The 20,271-nt window shown below is 38.8% G+C and overlaps 1 protein-coding gene across 4 annotated transcripts in view; it reads right to left on the reverse strand.

Moving 5' to 3' along the window:
- The window catches only part of LRP6 (LDL receptor related protein 6), a 130,578-nt gene that overhangs the window by 56,459 nt on the left and 53,848 nt on the right, over positions 1 to 20,271 (reverse strand). For all 4 annotated transcript variants that reach the window (XM_072876662.1, XM_072876638.1, XM_072876648.1 and 1 more), the window contains 3 exons: positions 15,651 to 15,848; positions 3,324 to 3,520; positions 2,447 to 2,578 (listed from right to left, as the gene is read on the reverse strand). In XM_072876662.1, the coding sequence (XP_072732763.1) occupies positions 2,447 to 2,578; positions 3,324 to 3,520; positions 15,651 to 15,844 (523 nt within the window). In that variant the 5' untranslated portion in view covers positions 15,845 to 15,848. The remainder of the gene's footprint in view (positions 1 to 2,446; positions 2,579 to 3,323; positions 3,521 to 15,650; positions 15,849 to 20,271) is intronic.

The raw sequence follows: 20,271 nt of genomic DNA on the forward strand, positions 1-20,271 counted from the left end.
AGAGGTCTGGAAAGTTGTAGGTTGCTTGCAAAAGCCTTAAGCCTACTACCCGCACCTCTCTTCAGTGAGAGGAGTGAAAAAAACAGTCAAAAATATTTCATTATTTTGGGGTAAGCTCAGCTCTAAATGCTGAACCTGAAGCTTCCTCACGCTCCTCCCAGAAATTAGCTCTGCACAGGATCATTGAAGTTAAGTGAAACCAATGGATCTGGTGCATAGCTTGAGCAGGTTGTTTCACTTGGGTTATGTGCTAACTCGTTTCTAAGTCCAAGAAGCAGTAGTATGCAACACTTACTGAGCTAAATAAACACGGACTCAATTCCCCCCCCTCCATTTTTCTTCTTCAAAAGGGAGGGACAGTGTTTTGGAAAGATGCAACAGCAGAATGGTGGTTAAAAATAAAACATTATATTAACAAGCATAAGATAAATCAATGTTCTTGTATAAAGTTTTCTGCATACAGATGGACAACATGTTGTAGTAAATTGGTTAACAAAATTTCTGATAAAATGGGAGCTATATTTTGTGAGCCAAATATACTTTATGGCTGACTGGGAACATACAATTTAGCTTCTCATGTGTTCAGGGAGTGGGATAAAAGAGCAACAGCTATAAATTCTGAAACGTAAGGAATGGCTGAAAAAGTGAACTGATGATTTTGAGTATTTCTGCATGAGAAGTTAAAGTCCTTTTAATAAGGTTGGGGTTTTTGTTTGTTTGTTTGTTTGCCTTTCTTAAATACCATTCCTCTACTTGTCTTTGGTAATTTACTTTGATACACTAGAAAGGCGCCATTCAGCACTTCGGCACAGGGCAGTTAACCTGTGTGGTAGGTTGCCTCCATGAGGATGTGGGGCTGAACCTGAGCAGGGAACCGGGAGCTTCTGTGATACAACGACCTGTTCCTTGGGACACAGCACGCAGGGAGCAAAAAGATACAGCCCCTCTTGCCTGAAGTCCCTGGCCCTTTTCCTATCAGCAGTAAGTCAAAGGGAAGCAATTTGTCTCTCTTGATCTCTCCAGGGCTTGTTCCAACTGTTGTCCTTAGTCCTTCAGCCTCTGCTGCCTTACCTTTCCACCTCTGCTTGGCAAGTGACCAAACCTTCACCACTCCCCATCCCCCACACGGACTTTCTGAGCAGCTCTGCTTTTGGAAACATGCCTGCAATGGGCAAGAACTACTTCAGCTAACTGCTGCCTCAAAGGAGTTTATCCGTGTGTATCAAGTATTTTTAAAAAAGCACGTGAATGTGTCACATTCTGACCAAATATGACCAACCCAGACCAGTATTATTAAAGCTTGATCCTTGTACTGGCAGAAATGGAAGAAAAACATCTTGTGCATGTATTGTTAAGTTCTTACAAACAATCCTGCAAGGCTAATTTGGGAGCTGCTTTTGAGTTTTTCCACATAAAAGCAGCAATTTATTTTAACAAAGTTCACACAGACACAAATAGCCACACAAAAATAATCAACAGAGAGCATGAAATAGCATGAAATTAAAGAAAACACTGAACAGTAGCTGACAAGCCTAGAAGAATTTTTAAAATATAAAATGACAATTTAACAAAAATTATTTCTCTATACATTTTATTTCTCTATACATTTTATTTAGCCTATTTGCAGCAAATTCTGCTGTATCTTTCTGTTTCTTCCTCCATTTACCTTTGTCATAGAGAGATGATCTGCATAAATGATGGTTATTTATGAGCAAGTTAACTATCTCCCAGTGTTTATTTTGATCCTGTTAATGTACTACAGCAACCACAGCACAACGTCAGAAGACCTATACTTACAAAATGTAACAACTTAAAATCATATACGTTAGCCTACAATGAGACACTTACTAAAAGCAGTTTGGGGTGAGTGCTAGCAGCCCTAAGCCTCAATCATACCTTGGGTTTTAAGGCTGAAACACTTTCAACACCTCTAAAAACGATGCCATTCTTTTCAGTTCCTATATACAGATGTAGGTGCCTAAAAGAGATTCCAGGTGTATGTGTGTATAAACAGACATAAGATCTTAAAAAAAAAAAAAATAATAAAAAAAAAAGAATTGTTTTCATTGTACAATCCTATCAGACAAATACTAATTCCTGAAAAATGTTAGAAACATTTTAGAGACAACAGAGGAGGTAGGTATAATTTTCTCTAAGAAAAGGGAACAACAGAGCCCCCAAAAAACTTGCAGGGAATTAGTGACAGAGACAGAATTGCAACCTAAATTTTGTAACTGGAGGTAACCTGCTCTTCAGCCATGAGCCTCTTTCTTTTTTGAAAAGTAGAGGGCATTTTCCAATCACTTTTATCTGTATTGCAAAAGCATGCATGATTTCACAATCTGCCACCCCTAATATGCATTCTGTAGTGAAGCTGGAAGAACCCTTTTCCCTCCAAAAACTACTTTGTGCTTAATCTAAAAGGATTTTTAAAAACAAAGCCTACCATCTTTGCAGGTCTTTCCATTCTCAAGAAGTTTCACACCAGTGGGACATGCACACTGATAAGAGGGCTTGGTAGGAGACATCAAACACAAGTGGGAGCAGCCACCATTATTAATTCCACATGGGTTTGTAGCTGTTAAACATAAATCACACAGATTAATGCTTCTGATAACGAATGACCTCATCTCATGTGTTAAGACACATACGGCATTTGAGTGGTAGAATCGGTGGCAGCAACACACATTAAAGAAGGAAATGATAAACACGGAACAAGGAAAAATTAATTCCAAGTGTTGAGTAGCGGGGTATTTATGGTAACAAAATGCATGGATGTTGAACGTTTCCTTTCTTGGGGAAGTAGCACTTAGCTCTAAATGAGAGCCTTGTTTCAGCTCTGCCCTTCTCATTTTCACAAACTATTCAGCATGTTGATGCTGAATGTATAGTAGGTTGTATATACAAAAATGAAATGCAAACACAGTAAATTAACACAATGGTTAAGACAGTGGTTATTACACAGAGCTAGTCTTGCTTAATATCATCAGCCAAATTAACACTACTTTCCATTCAGGAACTACTACTTGGAAAAAATAAAAATACCATGTTGCCTAAAGTTATGGCACATGAAACAGAAAAAAGAATACGACAACAGGATAAATGTGGCAGGCAGAAGAAAAAGCAAGAGATGTTTTTTTGCACTTAAAAAAAAACAACGTAGAGAATATTTTGTTTCTCTTTGGGTCTTTTCCCAATTTCTGCCTTGGAAAAATTGCATCATGACGCGAGTGAAGCCACCCACTGCTATACAGAAAGACTAATTAAGATTTTTGCAAATCAGTTCCAAGTTGCAGTTAAAAAAAGAAAGCAAGACAGCTTACCATTTGGCTGCCTCTTTTGGCTGAAAGCATGGATATCCATGGGAGAGAAGATGTTGGAATGTATTTCACGCAGGTTGTCCCCAGAGTACTTGCTGCAGGCCAAGATCGAATGTGTGTTCCAGTCAGTCCAGTACAACATGTCCCCAAACAGCGTCAAAGCAAAAGGATGTGGAAGGGAGCCTTTAACCACTGCTTGCCTAATAGAGTACAGGGAACAAAATGAATGCTCAAACACGATTCACGCTATGGTTTTGTTTGAACATAGCTTTTGTGAAAAGAAGTTTTACAGTGCAAGTACCGTTGATCAAAACTTTCTATTTATTATATGGGGAACAAATATAGTGCACCCAGTTTGGGGAATGATATGGGGGAACAACACAGGAGTCCTGTTTCCAGGCTGCCTACTGATGCTGAGATGGCCAAGAGATGCCAACCGAAATCCTTACTTAGGTCTGTGGCTATTTCTTAGCATCCTTTTAATATTCAATACCTGCGGGGCTCTATGTCACCATGCGCAAGTGGGGAGAATACCAGCTGATTTTATGCAAGTCTGACTGCTACTTGCTGATTTATGATCTCCGTCATTTTCAGCCTCAGCAGATTTCAAACCAAGACAGCATTTGGTCAATTAGCAGTCCATTCATCTCTTCCAGTTTCGCTCTTTTGAACCATCAAGAATACTCTAATGGCAAATAGTTTCACTATACAGAAAACCTTGAAGTTACTTTTCATGGTTCATTATTATGATAATTATTAAGCTATTGTTTTTATTATAAGCAGTGCCATTAAACAGAGTTGTACTGATCTTCTGCCATGATAATGGTATCATTTCTGAGCAAACTAGGTCACCACCTGTCTCCAGGTTCATAAACAAAATTAAAGAGTATACCCATGTATTTTATGTATATATACAAACACATGCTCATTAGCCATCACAAAAATGCAGCACAAACATTACTGAAGACAGTTTTTCCAGGTTCTTGTGATGTAGAAACTAATTATCTGTACCCAGGTTCCTCAGAACTGGAATTAAGTAGCTCGATTCTTATGGGTATTTTATTCAGAACCATAGAAAAAACCTAGGATGGAGAGGACCCTGGAGGTCATCTGGACCAACACCCTGCTCAAAGCAGGGCCACACAAGTACCATTTACACAAGCGCTTCTTCCCACCTCCTTTCTTCGTAACTATGTGGGTGCACATGCGTTGGCATGTACACAAGCTCCCACTGAACAGTGGAGATCACCATCCCTCTCCTGGCCTGAAAGCGTAAGGGATTGACACACAGCTCTACTACCCCTTCAAGTATAGTTACACTGTGAGCACCAGCCTCCCAATTTTCTTCTTGCAGGCAAGAGAGTCATCATCTGTATATTTACTGAGAAAACACCCCCACACGGCATGCATCACTCTTGCGAAGAAGTCAGTAACTGATGTGGTTTAGTAGAGGACAAAAATACTCCTATTTTCCAAATATTTTCTGTTAAAATATGATAGAAGAGTATATTAAAGCAAGAAACTTGAAGGTGTCTTCTGCCAATGATACCAAGTACAAAGAGACTGCAGTCATTACTGCTCTTTTACCTTAGCTTCTGGAAAAAGATGCATTATCTTTAAAGCTTCTATTTTTTTCTGCTCCTCAGAAAAACACATACATTCCCTTACTTGTCACTCTAGTGTTCCAATTCTATACCAAGCAAAATTTTCTATTTCTTGATATTTTGCACGCAAAAGTAGGACATACTATCTTTTCTTTCTTATCTCTGTCTGGAGTCAGGTATATATTTGCTTCTAATTAAATGCACCAACTAAGCATCTTACAAAAGACTATTGTAATATATTATAAAAATATATATATCATATATATCATATATATTTTGTATAATTTTATAATATATATTATAAAAATATATATTTTGTAATATATTACAAAAGAATATTGTAATATAATCTACAGCTGAAACCTACCAGCCAAACAGTGAAGCCACACTCCCGTACCAAGTATAAAGGAATTCTAATTCTGCAAACGTTTTTACTAACCCCACCCCCAAACCCTAAATGCCTTCAGATTTGAATAATTTTAGTTTATAGCAGGCTTGGAGACTATCTAAGTCTTTATGACAAATTTATGACATTTGTCATATGGGACAGAAGCAATAAAAGTCCAAAGCTCTCACTATGACCAAACCTGCACCAAAGACAGTGTTCCCATGCATGAGGCAAGCCACGTTTTTCTGAAGCATTCTGACTATCTTGCAATTCACTTTAAAAAAAAAACAACCAAACAACACCCCCCCCCCCCCCAACCCACAAGCAAACAAAAACAAAAAAAAAACACCACAGGATTTTTAAATGCTATTAGTACCCACCATTCCTGGTGGGAATAAATCTTTGAGTACTATAGACATTGTTAGACGTGCCCAACTTTTGGACAACCATCTATTCATATGACAATGCATAAGGTGAACTGTGACCCTTATTTAAACCAGCCCTTATCTGCAGAGATTCAGGAGCACTTCATTTTACTGCACCGTCAGCCACAGCCTTGAAGTGATTACTCTTAAACTTGTATAATTTTCCTCAGCAGATATAAGGTACCGTCACATGAAAATGGCTTTGGGCCCAAATACAACAGTATGTATTTCTTGCCTCTCATTAAGATGAGTATTACCAGTAACATGCACTCCATAGCCCTTGTTTCCAGCAAGCCATTACAAGGTGATAGCTTACTTCCAATCAGCAAAACCAGTAGGACTTTTTTTTCCCCTCTGAACATACTCCACAGGCCATGCCATCAGCCTTGCTGAACGGCAGCCACACGATGTGTGTCAGCACAGAAGCAGTGACTGAGCTGCACTAAACAAGCCACCACAGCATAATGGGGGGGGGGGGCGGGGGCTGGAGAGCCAATGCACTAAAAAACAGGGAAAGGAAGGGGAGAGTGAGCAAGAAATGTCCTTCTGATGGCTGCCATGAAGCAGTTATGCTTTAGGGTGATCTGTGTTAGGAACTGCAGAGCTCTGGTTTTGGCGGGTGAGAAGAGGGGTCCCAACTTCCGCCTTGATTGATCATTTATTAAATACAGCCAGGTGCACGAAGGGGACCAGAATGTCACCCGTAGTACTCAACTGCTGTGCACAGCTGACAAGAGCAGGTGCTTCCCACCTACGTGGTGTTTCACAAGCACCCACGTGGGGTTGGGGAGCAGCCAGGTCTCCACATTTTTGGCCTGGCTAATAAAGCCATTGACCTGGGTACCAGGTACGGCACTGCAGGTGTAACTGGACTGACACGACCTGACAGCTCTTTGGTGGCAATTGCCTTCAGCCTCTACATTATCAGCCCAGGCTTGAGTAGCCCAGGCTTGAGTGGAACAAGTGATACAACAGCAAAAAGCACTACATCCTATTATCCTTCACTAAGCTGCTCAGTTCCTTCAAACTGCTGTACTTGTATCATTAGTCTCATTAAAAAGAGACACCAGAGATGATGAGAAAGTGAGAGATGAGGGTAAGGAGTCATGCTACTCGTTCAGGAGACATCTCTAGGGCTTCAGTGACATGCAAATTGTCTACATACTAGATGGCACTAAGCACACACTAACTTTAATGATCTTCCCTGCGCCAGGCATATAATCACACAAACTTGCCTTAAAAACCTTGATGGCGATTGACATTTAAAATGTCACCATCTCTACTATGTTTAGTTGGCTGGGAAGGAAGTGCAGAAGGGGACAGCAGAGAAGGAAGGTGGGAAGAGAAAAAGAGAGAGAAAACAAGCAGTTTCCACAGAAATTAAATTCCATCTGTGCTGTGTATCACGATTTCCTAAATACAACTATTTACAGTATCATCATGGCAATCAGAGGTGCAATTACAATAAAAACTTGTTATAGTAAAGAGTTTTCTACTGCCTGAAGGAAACGTAGATCCAATTTAAATACATTCACCTTTGTTCTATTCTTATTCTGTTGAAGAGGCCTGTGAAATACTTTGTGAAGATAAAGGAAACAAATAATAAACACGTTAAAGCAGGCATTACAAAAGGGGCTACTGAACTCTGAAATGGAACACACACATGAAAATTCATAGACAATCTATCCAGTTTTGTACTAACAATGACAAAAAAGCTCCTGCTTCAGGATAATATGCATTTCAGACAAAGACTAAACTCACTTGAAATAAAAATTAACAGTAAAATGACCAAAAAAGATTAGCTTTAAATTCACATCCTTTATCACAACCAGGATATCCTCAGTCTGCCTTTATTTATTTTTCAACTAATACTAGCATTCAAATCCAAAGCCAGATTATAGCTATGAGATTTAAGAATTCTTCACACCAAAAGAAAGCCACCAAAAAATCAAGATAATATAAATTTAAAATATCAGAATTATTTTTTCCCTAGAATTTTAACAGATAATGTTTTATATTCAAGCATAATAGCATTTCTCCATAAAAATAAACAAGCAAACACTTTCCATTACCAAAATCCCTTCTATTCTGGCTGCATTACAGTTCTCTAATTTCAAAAACTGATCTGAACACCTGCAGAAAACCTGAGGTACTTTAGACATCCTGGCCTGTACATCTCTAAACCATTAACATTCCAGCTTCACAGTAGCGAAACTCCTTTCAGGTGACCTCTGAGGATGCCTGTGCTCAATCTCCAGGGCAGGGTGCAAGAATTTTCACATTTATGTTTCAATCCATTTCTCCACTGTCCCTCTGGAGGATCCCATACCTATTACCATCTCTCCTAGGCTATCAGAAAGGGAAAAAAAAAGGTACTGTTGTATCAGTCTTTGCAATCCCATTTCAAATACAACTGTGAAGACTGGGAAAAAATGAAGGTAATTCATCTTAATATGTAATACTTCATATTTAATACTATGGCAAAATTTACCATATTGGCATCCAATGCCAATACAATATTAAGACCTGGAAATTCATAGCAACTAGAGATAAAAGCTTTCTGATTAGTCTATATATTATTGAAAAAGTCTTTAAGGGATGGTCCTATCTGCATTTACTAAATTTTAATTTATTTTCCTTCTTTTGCTATACCAGATCAATTTTCAGTTAAAGATACCTGGGGACTACATTCTTATCAGGCTTTTTTTTTTTTTCCATGTTGGTATAAGAAAAACAAAAGTTGTTATACTGTAATTACCATCACATCTTCCTTCATGAAGGATGAAAAATGTAAAGACCCGTCTTCCGAACCTTGCTTTTAGTGCTCATCATGTTAAAGAAAGCATATAAACAGACAGGCTTGCATGAAGCAAATTATAATATTTCACACAAAATGTTTCTCTCTATCTACAGATTACTTAATGCCTGAGCATTCAGGAAATTGCAAGAATTACATAGCTTTGACTTGTGACAATTGGAAATATTAGCAAGTGGCCAAAGAACTTGCAGCACAAATCCCGCACACCATCAGATGAAGCAGGATGAAAGACCAACAGACAACCATATAACACCACACCAAGGATGCCACAAGGACGGCAGGGAGCTCCGGTTCCCTCAGAAGCTTACAAGGTTTCCTCTCCTGCCAACCTAACAAAAACATTTGTAAAGCAAACCTGGAAAACTAAGCTGGATATTTACCATGAATGCTTGTTCAAATACTCCTATCAGAATACAAGCCTGGTTCTAATTACCTGAGAAAGTAAACAGGAAACATGACTTGTGGGATATAATACTGTCTTTTAAAACCAAAATATTTTCTCTTTTGCCACTTAAGCCACTATTACCATGTATTTCCATAAAGTATATGTAACAAATAACAGGTCTAGGATATTTCAAATCCCACCTTCAATGGAAGTCTGAAAAAGTCAATCAGAAGTAAAACTGTGGTTGAGAAATGAAGTCATTCTGTGGGTCATTTTTCAGGCAAACACCATCACGACACGCAGTGTAGATGAAAGGCCTCTGGCAAGAGGGGAGGAGACTGGGAAGCCAGCAGGAGGAGATGATGGAGTTTAGAAGGAAGGTGCACCAGCAGATCCACTGACTGCAGAGTGGTCCATGTACTTTCTAACCTGAAGCCGCTCTTCCTTTGCTTTCAGCAGGGCTGTGATCCTGAACTAATTCTGCATCTGCCATCTCAGGTCTTAGAAGCAGTATCGATGAGCTGCTCCGTTGATCCACCTGGGCTAATCACCCTGTACTACATATTTTTATTTCAAGTCTACAAATACACAGAGACCTGTGACCTAGTGACTAACTATATACACAGTGTACGTGTATCACACACAGTCAACTACAGATGTTTTGAAGCTCCACCTTTCCAGCATTTTATTTCAGAAGCACCTTGGGGAAGAACCAAGCAATTCACCCTAGCTCTGTGTCCAAATAATCTAATTAATTCTGCTTATGGAGGCTTCTCTAGCTGTTTTAATTATGGTACTATTTGTCTACTGCACTGCCCTGTATGTGTTGGTGAGGTACTGAAACAGGGTTTTCACCACAGACTGATTCTTTTTCACTGCTTGAGGGTATTAAGCATTTTTATCTCACAGAAACATACACAACGATATACACAGAACGCAGTATTTTATACCTTGCACATAATGTCATATATTGTACATGTTATATGTAAATAATGAAAAAGAAACTCTTCTAAATGCAGGGACACGGTATTTTTAGTGCTTCATCAAATCTGCAACTAATCATCTGGCAGACAGACATAAGCTGATGTTTGAAAACAGAAACTAGAAAAATCAATGCTTGAGTGCAAACTTAAGACATTCACCTCCTCGCAAGAGCTTCCCAGCTTTCTGACAGTTGCTGAAAGTATGTTTTCTTACAGTGGCCTCAAAACCCATCTCATTAGCACAAACACTTCCTGGGGGACCTTGTAAGTGCATTTCCCTTCAGCCAGTAACATGTTAACTTATTAATTAGAACTGCTGCTGCAGGGTAAAGGAAGAGAAAATTAATTCAAGAGCTGCCTTAGCAGGCCAACCTATCTCGGGTACTCTACTCACAGGAGAGCTGTCTGCAATTCAGTTTTGTTTAATTAGTCCCACAAAAAGCAACTGTTCGCTCTGATAAGAGCGGGGCGAGAGCTGCAAAAAACAAAACCATCTCTTCTATGCACCAATTTAATTTTTTAATTATTACATTCTGACATGAAAAACTGTTCATTCCTTTCTCTCACTGGCAAACCAAGGGCATTAGTCGTCAACTTCTGCGCTCTTCCTCTTTATTCTAATGAGCCCATCACTGGAGTAGCCAGGGCTAATAAGTCCCAGGGCTAGCAGGTAACAAACGATACACCATCCCCGTAAAATGTGCTGTAGAGGTTCTCTCATGAATTTACAACTCTACCACATATTTACTGAGTGCTACTGCCTGTGCTGTCATGCTGCTTACTAGTTTTGATGCAGAGGCTCACCGACTCCAAAGGGAGCTTATCTAGTTCCTGTCTGAAGAGGTGACAAAAAAAAAAAAAACCAACCAATATCAAGGCTTCCTTTGTTTCTCTCTCCCCTGCATATTCCTCCCACCTGCCTACTGTACTCTTCCACTATCCAGACCCCTGCAAGCAAGAAGTGAAGCATCCATGCATATCAATATCCTTCTCTGACACATAAATCTTTAAATTTTAATTCTTGTGTAGTGCCAGGTATAGAGACGTGATAGTCAGACTACAGGAATAAAAAGACAAAAAAGTTACGGATTTCTTACAGATTTAGAAATATGCCAAGAATGTTTCACTTTCACGCATTCCAAATTTTAGTCCATTGAGGTCTGAACCTCAATATTTTAATACTGTCAGTGACACTAATTAAAATATTTTCCTATTTACATTGTATACTCTCTCGCCATCCAAACCTCAAAAACAGTTTTCTTTGAACTGTTTGAAATTCTTTTTTGATATAAAGACGTTAGTTCCTGTTAAATATTTCTCACTTCCCCCAAAGCAATTAAAACTCATGTCATCCTGCTTTACACGAAGCTTTTACAATCATTTATCTGCTGCAGACTCTTTCCCACCTCATGTTATGCAACACCAAAAAACTTGACAGATCAAAACTTTACTCATCTGCTTCCTTTGCTAAGAGTTACCAAAACTATTAAAATCTAGAACATCGTATTTTTATGAAGCTATATGTCTTTCAATAATTCAATTGCCTTTTTCATTTCTTCAATAGCTCCAGCTTCCAGAAGCATATTTTCCCAGACATGTTGACAGGAGGTAAAGCGGCAGAAAAACCAGTAACATTTCACAACGATAAAACAAACAAACAAAATCTGTTTTAGTCAGGAGAAATTTAGATAGCAACAAAAAAATTAAACTTACTTTCTAAATATAAAACAGCAGTTAGAAGAATGGTCTAAATATCAAGAACAAATCACTAAAACTATCAGTTTCTAAATAAGCCAAAAAGTGTGTTTTAAGTTAGATTATGCACTTGATGGTAATGATCTTGTCCTCCCCCATTCTTAACTCTTAAGGAAAATTACTCTAAAAGGTAGCCCTCTTAAAAGGGGATTTAAAAAGTGGTGATGGATAAAAGTTGGCCTAATCACACAATGTCATCTTTTCACACGGAAACAAGGGTATTTGATCATTCTAGCTGTGTCTGTACAGTAGCCATCTCCTCCAACTCCATACCCAATGCATCTTGTATCTCTTAGACAACCATTCAGGAAAGCAGGTATCAGAAAAAGATTTTTATTTTTACAAGTTTTCCTTAACAAATGGATGGCTGTGAAGATGCGAGCAACCCTGTATTTGACCCACCTGACAAGAGGAGCGGCTGAAATAAGATGCCCAGGAACACTTCGTTGAGCTGCCGACCCAGCAAAAGTGCACAGGGGACACAGACAGGAGCAAGGGATAATGCTGGGTGAAGGAATGTAAGAAGCCATGGGTGCATTTGAGGGATGGCAAGAAGGAGGGAGAAAAAAGAGGCGGGGGTGTGGTGGTGGTGTGCACATGCATGTGTGCACAGGGAATAGGAACATACAGAGAGAAGCCAGAGGGACTGCTGCTGGAGTGGAGGGATAAGTAGAAATCCTTCTAACCCCACATGTTATTAGTTTCACCGTTCACAGAAAAATCTGGTTATTTTTTCTTTTTTGGGGGGTGGGGATGACTAGGGATGACCCACAAAGACTGAAGGCTTTGTAGCTGTTTTGTGGAGGTTTTTTTGGTTTGGGTTTGTTTGTTGGGTTTTTTTTTTACTGAAAAGGAAGATCTCAAGGGTTTTTGTTTTGTCTGCAGAATTAAAAATTGTCTTTTCTTTTTTAGTATTAGAAAATCAGTTCTTGAAAAATATTAATAAAATAATTAAAAGCCAAAATACAGAATTAGAGCTGTAAAATATCATATTGAGAAAGGCGAATTTGCTGAATAACTGAAAGACAGTATTTAACAAAAAATAATCACTTCAGACAGCCCCAGAAGACCTTTTTTCTTAAGACAGGCACAGGCTAAGAGGTCACAGCAGAGAAAAAAATACATAAAATCCCATTGTAGCACAGCTTAACTTCTGCAATTCCTTCCTTTTTTTTTCCCCTCTCGATGAGGTAATTGCAAAGAATAAAAAACAAAACAAAAATGCCTGGATACAGATGTTGACTATTTTCTGAATCTTCAGAACTTTCTCACATGCCTAGGGAAAAACAGGTGCTGTTAGAAGTGGTGTGTGCTTCTGAGAACTTAAGAGAACTCATATGCGCTTTCCTCTCTAAAGACAGTTTCCCTTTCTCCCCCTCAAATGGTAACATATTAGCATTCTGCCATGAAATATTTCTGATATATTTCAGTATCAGTTTAAAAAATAAACCCAACAACTTTAAAGTATTAGACTAATTGTTTTATTTTTAATGAATATGTAAGAAATAATTAGTAGATCTAAAAAAAAAATAATCTAAGTTACTTGTCTATACAAGTTTCATCAATTCCAGATAATTTACTCTGAAATGAGGTAACTGCTGGGACGCAGGTGACTTCACTTCTATGTCATGAGACAGCTTTTAGATGTAGCTCTCTGCAGACAGACAAGGTTGGTCAGCCCCACACACCAAGAAAGACCAGCACCTTCACAGCCTTATCTCTAGAATGAACCTTGGCTAAACTTCCAGGTTAGCCAAAGGCAGGCCAGGGAATAAACACCATTAAAATAAAAACAAAATACCAAAACCAAGTATATTTACACCACTGAGCAACAGACCACCAGTAAGGGAAAAAGTGCAAAGAAGTCTGTAGCGAAAGAAGATTGAAAATGCAGCGGTGCCAGCAGGAGACACTAAAGTAGCTCTGGAGCCAGAAAGACTGGAGACACTAGATAAGACAGGGAGGTTTGTGCTCCATGGGAAAAACATAAATATAGATTTGGATGGTGGTAGTGTCGATTTTTGATCGGTGGACACTTCAAGCAATTAACATTGCAAAAATCATCTCTACATCCTGCATCACTTTCCAGGGGACACCAGTGAAAGCAGTACCATTTAATGCAGCACCTGATATGCACTCTCTTCCTAGAAAGGCATCAGCCAGACTGCAGTAGTGTGTTGTTATACTAAGGCGGTCCTTTCCCTCTCATATAAATAGAAGAGCACAAAAAGGGGTGACTAAAGAATAAAATGAGCCACCAAATTATCCTGTTGGACAAAGCCACCAAAGTGGGATTTAGGTGTGATCATACCAGTAGTCATTTTGGAGTGGTACTTTCTTCTCACTGGTGTTATTGTTTGGAGGGTGGGGTTGTTTCAGTTTTGCTTGTTTCTGTTACTCCTACAGCAACTGTGAGCGCTTCATATTTGTGTGAGAAATACACATTTGGACTGCAATTTTTCAGGTGGCAAGCTCTGACATTGAGCCCCACGTGTGATTGCTTTCTGTCGAGATGACTCTTCAAAGTTCTGTTACAAATCTGGTTTCATGATCTCTCTAGTCTTATCACAGGACATATACAACATTATAAATAATTTTTAACAGAGAAAAAGATTTAGGGTATTCCAGTTAACCAGCACCAATTAAAAAAAATAAATTTAAAAAAAGACTCAAGTTGTTATTGTACATGACAATTCCTATCCCTTCCTCTCCATTACTTGAAAACTTATGTGACAGTCTTCCTTTTTTAAAGAAAGTAGCACTACAGAATATTTCTCTCTTTTTTGGTTCTATTAAGTTTTCTTTGTTGTGACATAAACAGCAAACGAAGGACTACTTCAAAATAGATATCCTTATCTCCGTGTTTGGAATTAACAAAGCTAGTTATCATATCAAAAGACACAAATTTCAAACTGCATCCAACTCCTGCTACCTTCTATAAACAAACACTATTACAAAAATACTGCATGAACTTTTGGTCTCTTAACAGGCAGAATTTAAGAAGAAAATGACATAACCTTTCAAACCAGCATTACAAGAAACTGTGGCGTTCAAATACCACAGGAAGACAGTTGATATGTTTCATGCAGGCTGCCTATGTTCCTACTCACAAGTCCACACAAAGCACCTATCTTGTCAATATGATTTATTTCTTTATGCCAGATTAACATTTGTGGTGAAAGAAGGGACAAGTCCCTAAGAGGTCAGAACGAAGAGTATAAGAACAGATATTTCATGCCTAGATAAACCAGCTGAAGCATCACAAAAGTTTGCAAAGTATAACCTCAAAAAAATTATATTTCTATATGATACCTTGGGCACAAGCTAACTGTGATTCATTTGTGTGTGCAAACAGTACTTGTCAAAGCTATCTCATTTAACAAAGAGGGTCATCGCCCAAATTAGGGATAAATGCATAGATACAAAGTACAAGTTATACCCTTAATTAAGAAGCAGCCTTAACTGGATCAAAAAGAATTACATCAGCGCTATAAAACTGTTAGCGGAAAACAGTCATTTTAGCATCGTTCTCTGTAAAGACTGTTTTCCACTAATTTCCCAACCCCTAGGATTAATGAAACTGAAATACTAGTATATGATGATCCATTTTTTCAGATTATTTTCTGCATTTCTGAATATCACAGCAACAGAGTGCAGAAGACCTATTGAAAAGGGACAATTTTGCTATATAGTCTTACACAATTAAGAATAGGATTCAAGGATTTCTTTATGGGACTGGTTCTGAGAAAAGACTTAGTGAGAGTTACAGGATACCACAAAGAGGAGCACATGTTCAACTTCAGTGTTGAAAAGGGGACGATGAGGAAGGATAAAAGTTTCCAATAGCACTAGTTTGCTTAAAATTTTGCAAGCGCTAACATGACAATTCCCTCCAACACAACGTATGACGTTGCTTAAGCAACATCTTCTAAGAAAGCACAGCATTACGTGCACCAAACAAAAACTTCTTACCTATGACTTCCATCCAGATTTGATTTGTGGATAAAATTCAGTTTAGCATCTGCCCAATACAGTTTGTGTTCCTCATAATCCAACGTCAGTCCATTTGGCCAATATATGTCCGTGTTGACTATAACGGAGCGGCTTGAACCATCCATCCCAGCACGTTCTATCTTTGGCACTTCTCCCCAGTCCGTCCAATACATGAACCTATAATTATTTTAAAAAGAGAAAAGACAAAAAAAGAAAGCAATCATGTATAAATCTACAAAATGGAACATTGGATACAACTTCCAGTAAAGGCAAAGGCACTCTCTATTCTGCATAGAAAGTGTCTGTGGAGCTCTGTTCTATTGGGTAAGGTACACACATCCTGTGAAACACAACAGAACAAAGTTACTTTACAAAAAGATGAAGAAAAACAACTTAAGACAAACCCACAGTACTATCTCATATTATACTTCCGTATGTTTCTTTCTTTCCTTGGGTCAAGTAAGAAAGTTGGGGATATCCAACGATCTTGACAATAACCTCAGAATTCAACATTAAACAGCAAAGATATGTATTACAGACTATCATAAAAGGGGAAATGGAAAAAGGGAGTATAGACTTATAGGGGACATAGCAGTTGCATGGAAAGCAGTGAAGTGGACTGGATGGAAGACCAATTCATGTCCTTTTTTTCCAGATAAATTCAGAGACAGGCAGCTAAATCAACATGTTTAGAAGCATAGTTTGCACCCACTGACCAGGCAAAACACTCCGTAAAATCTTTTAAGACTAGGGAAGCAAGTTTTAAAACATGTCAGCATATATTGGCACATGTTTAAACATTATTTAGCAAGTAGTGGGGGGAGGGAAGTTACCTAGTTGCATTTAAGACTGAGGTGAAGTAAGGGAAACCACTTTATTATGGCTGGAGACTAGTAGGGGCTAAGAATATTTGTCCTTTTTCTGCAGGTGGTAGAGAATGGATTTACTTTTGTGGGTTGTTAACAGAATGCATAACTAAACAGAAGTAACATATAATATAAACAGATTAGACGAAGTGTGTCAATTAAGCTTGCTCTGTTTTGTTGTTGCAGCTGGGGCAGACTACTGTCCTAAATTGCTTCTCATAACCCCATGACATCTGCCAGCATACCTGCTTGTATCTGTGCTCCCTAACCTGGTTCAGTCAAAACAATCCAGATTAGGAAAGATCTGAAGCCTTTAAACTAACCCAGATCATCACACAACCACAATATGTCGCTATATGGTGCCCACATGTGAAGAGGTCTGGCCACCCATCCTTTAAAGAAAAACAAATGTGCAACACATTTTAAGAAACATTTGCAGATGAAGTTATTCTTGGCAAAGATTTATTTTTTTATTTTAAAAAGTCAGGAAATTCCATGTCATATTTTTCCCCTTAATTCATGTCTACAGCATGTTTGTTTTAATGCACAGCTATATCTGCGGACAGAAATGCAGCTGATTAACACAAATATTGCCCTATTTGATCCCAAGTGAGTCATTCTTTATGAAGCAATGTGCCTGTCTTAAACACAGAGCACAAATATTTGAAGAGAACATGTGAGTTTTCTGTAGGCATGAACAAGTGCTACAGAGAAACTGGTTTTCCATCAGGAAGAAGAAAAAAATCCCAGTAATTTTCAGATAGGTAGCACAGTAACAAGTCACCTGGTCAAACTACGCAATAAGAGAACTATATACTGGAAAAAAAGTTAAAAAAAGGCAGCATTTCACCGGAGAGCACGTGTGAGAAAGAAGAGAGAAAAATAGAGATTTATTTAAACTTCTTTAAAAAGACCCTTCTTTACCCCAGCTGTCAAGTCCTAGACTTTCAAATACTTCATCAAGGTTAATAGGTTCCAAGGCTCTGGCCGCCCTGCTAGACCAATTTTTCAGGCTGAAACAGCTCATTAGTCGCTGTACAGCCTCATCTTCTTCCCCGTCTCCCTCTCACCTCTCACGCACACTGCAATTACTCAAGCAAAAACAGGTAAGGGTAGTTTGGAAACAAAGAAAAGCCTTCCCAGACTTCACAAAACCAGCCCTATTTCATTTGTCAGAGGAGCACACATGCACACAGAACTGGCTTTAAGATTCAGCAACATTTCCAATCATCTCCAGTGACCTCTGCTCAGTTTCTCCAATAGTTTTTTTTCACTACCACCTGTTTGTTTTCCTCCACCTTGCTTGAAAGCCTACAGGTTTTAATGTCTCCATTAAAAATCTTTGGAACCAGCCATGCTCCAGCCAATGGCATCAAGGGCTGTGCTTCACTTGGGAAGTTGGGCTTTTCATCGCTGCAAAAGTAATGCAGGTTATAGCTTGATGACCATTTCTTCCAGTGAGCTGCTTTTAAGCAACTTCTCGCAGATCATCTTTGCTTCCAGTACAGGGCTTATATGGCCATGGAAGAAACTGGATTCAAGGACCAGGTCTGGGCTAAAAATCAGTCATCAGTCTGAATGCATCCCAGCATACAGCTCCATGAACACTTCCATTTGCACGCAGGGTGTAGGTTTCTATAGCTGCCTCAATCAGCACGGGTGCCAACAACAGTCGCTTTCTTACTCAAAAAGTGTACTTCGGCCCTTTTCTGCTACAGCTGAGCAAGTACAGGGTATAGGCACCAGGAATAGGAGCAGAAGGGGATGGGAAGAACTGTGTAAGAAATGCCCCCACTGTAACCATGCTTTAAGTTAGCTGCAACTGCTAAGAGGCAAGGGAGACCTGGCTAACATCCAAAGGAGAGTAGGGGGAACGGACAGGACTGCAAATTCCCTGCAGACAGACTGGAGTGCAGAGCTCTTTCTATAGATTTTTCTACAGAGATCTCAGATCCCTCTTCCAGGTAATATCAAACTGTTCACATAGGTGTGCTGGTTCCTCCTTTCCAGAAGGCTTACAGATTCTTGTTCATTATATAATGGTTGGTAAGTAATCCATATGGAGACCATACAGAAAGGAAGATGTTACAACATACAGACTTACTGAACGATGGTAAGCCAGCCATACAGACAAGGTAAGGGTCATTCTCCCTCCTCCCCATCCTCAAACATGTTTAATTATTCCCATTAAAAAAAAAAACACACCAAAAAAAACCCCACCAAAAAAACCCAAAACCAAACAAACAACAACAACCCCCCACACACAAAACAGCCACCACCAGAGCCCACAGGATAGAGCAAAATATTAACTGAGAAGTAATGTCTTGTGCTAAATTATGACATTCAGATACCACCAGAAGACTACTGTTCTGTTTGCCTCTCTTCTCACCTAGTTATACCTTGCTATAAATTTTAAATCCAGGACTCAAGATTTTAATTCTAGCCCAGAAGAGGAGAAAATAAAGATTTAAAATTAAAATCTATACTGTCCTTTGAATTTTAAGAAAAAAACCCATATGTATGTAGCATGTTTACTGTACAGTGGTACAGAATTGGGCTCCATGCTGGGCAATCCCAAACCCATAAGATCCAGACAGCAATATATGGACACGCTGTAACTGACTTCAGCAAGCCTGCTTGGGTCCAGAAACAGGAATGCTTTCTCATGCTTCTTAACTTTGGCTGACAGTACTGTTATTCCAGGCAGTTACCAGGACAGGCTGGTACTAGAGCTCTGGACCAGTCCAGCTGCTTGTTACTGCCTCCTTGCTGAAGGTCACCCCCCACCAGGGTCAACAACAGGGACGGCAAGCCCAGACTTCGCTGCTGTACTTTACATACCAGCTACTTCATCCAAACTCATCTTTGAAAGGAGTTTAAAAGTAGTATGGAGAAGCTGTAGTGCAGCAACTCATTCAAATGCGAAAAACTGCAAAACTGAATAAATGTACCCCTATGCCTAGGGGTTTTTAAACATACATGGCATACTTTCTTACCTAGCAGGAGTACCAGGCTTAGTAGGAAGAGCTTTTATTTAGTAGCAAATCAATCCATACAGAGCCTAATCTCTCTTCAGCCTAATAAGAAATAATACCACAGCTGATTCAGACTGATCCCATTAATCTAGTCTTCTTTTTCCTATTTAAATAATTAACCACTGTATTTTTAAAAACTTTGGTTTTAATCAAATAACCATAATATTTTGAACTGCTTCATTATTTTTCATCTGTTGTATTTTATCCATACTGTTAAATGCCATGCCTGTCACATCACTAGCAGACTTTGGAAATGGCTGCGAGCTGTTATAAAAATCTAACAGAAAAAACAACACAGTGTATTTCTGTTTATCTACGCTTGTAATTTTAATATTAGGGACTCATGTCAGGAAATGATACAGCCTCCCCCTTTAAGGAATTAAGGCACATCAAGTATTTGACATGCTTATAGAAAAGAGGAAGGTTCTTAGACTGCAGTACTTAGCTGGTATTTTGTTTGACTGTGACCCAGAATGTTGGTTTATCTTATAAGGTTATACCATCTACAAAAACTATGAACAAATAGAGGAAGAGCTTTGATGGTTTTTCCCTACAAACTTTTTTCTATGCATCTTTAGACTCAGCATTTTTTAATTTTTTGCATCTTGGGTAGGTAAGGTGAACCCAGGCAATAAAACTTCCTCTTAAAAGGCACCAGAAATCACTATGCACTGTACAGCGGTAACTTCACAGTTTTGA

This window comes from Ciconia boyciana, chromosome 1 (assembly GCF_034638445.1).
Source record: "Ciconia boyciana chromosome 1, ASM3463844v1, whole genome shotgun sequence".
Taxonomy (NCBI): domain Eukaryota; kingdom Metazoa; phylum Chordata; class Aves; order Ciconiiformes; family Ciconiidae; genus Ciconia; species Ciconia boyciana.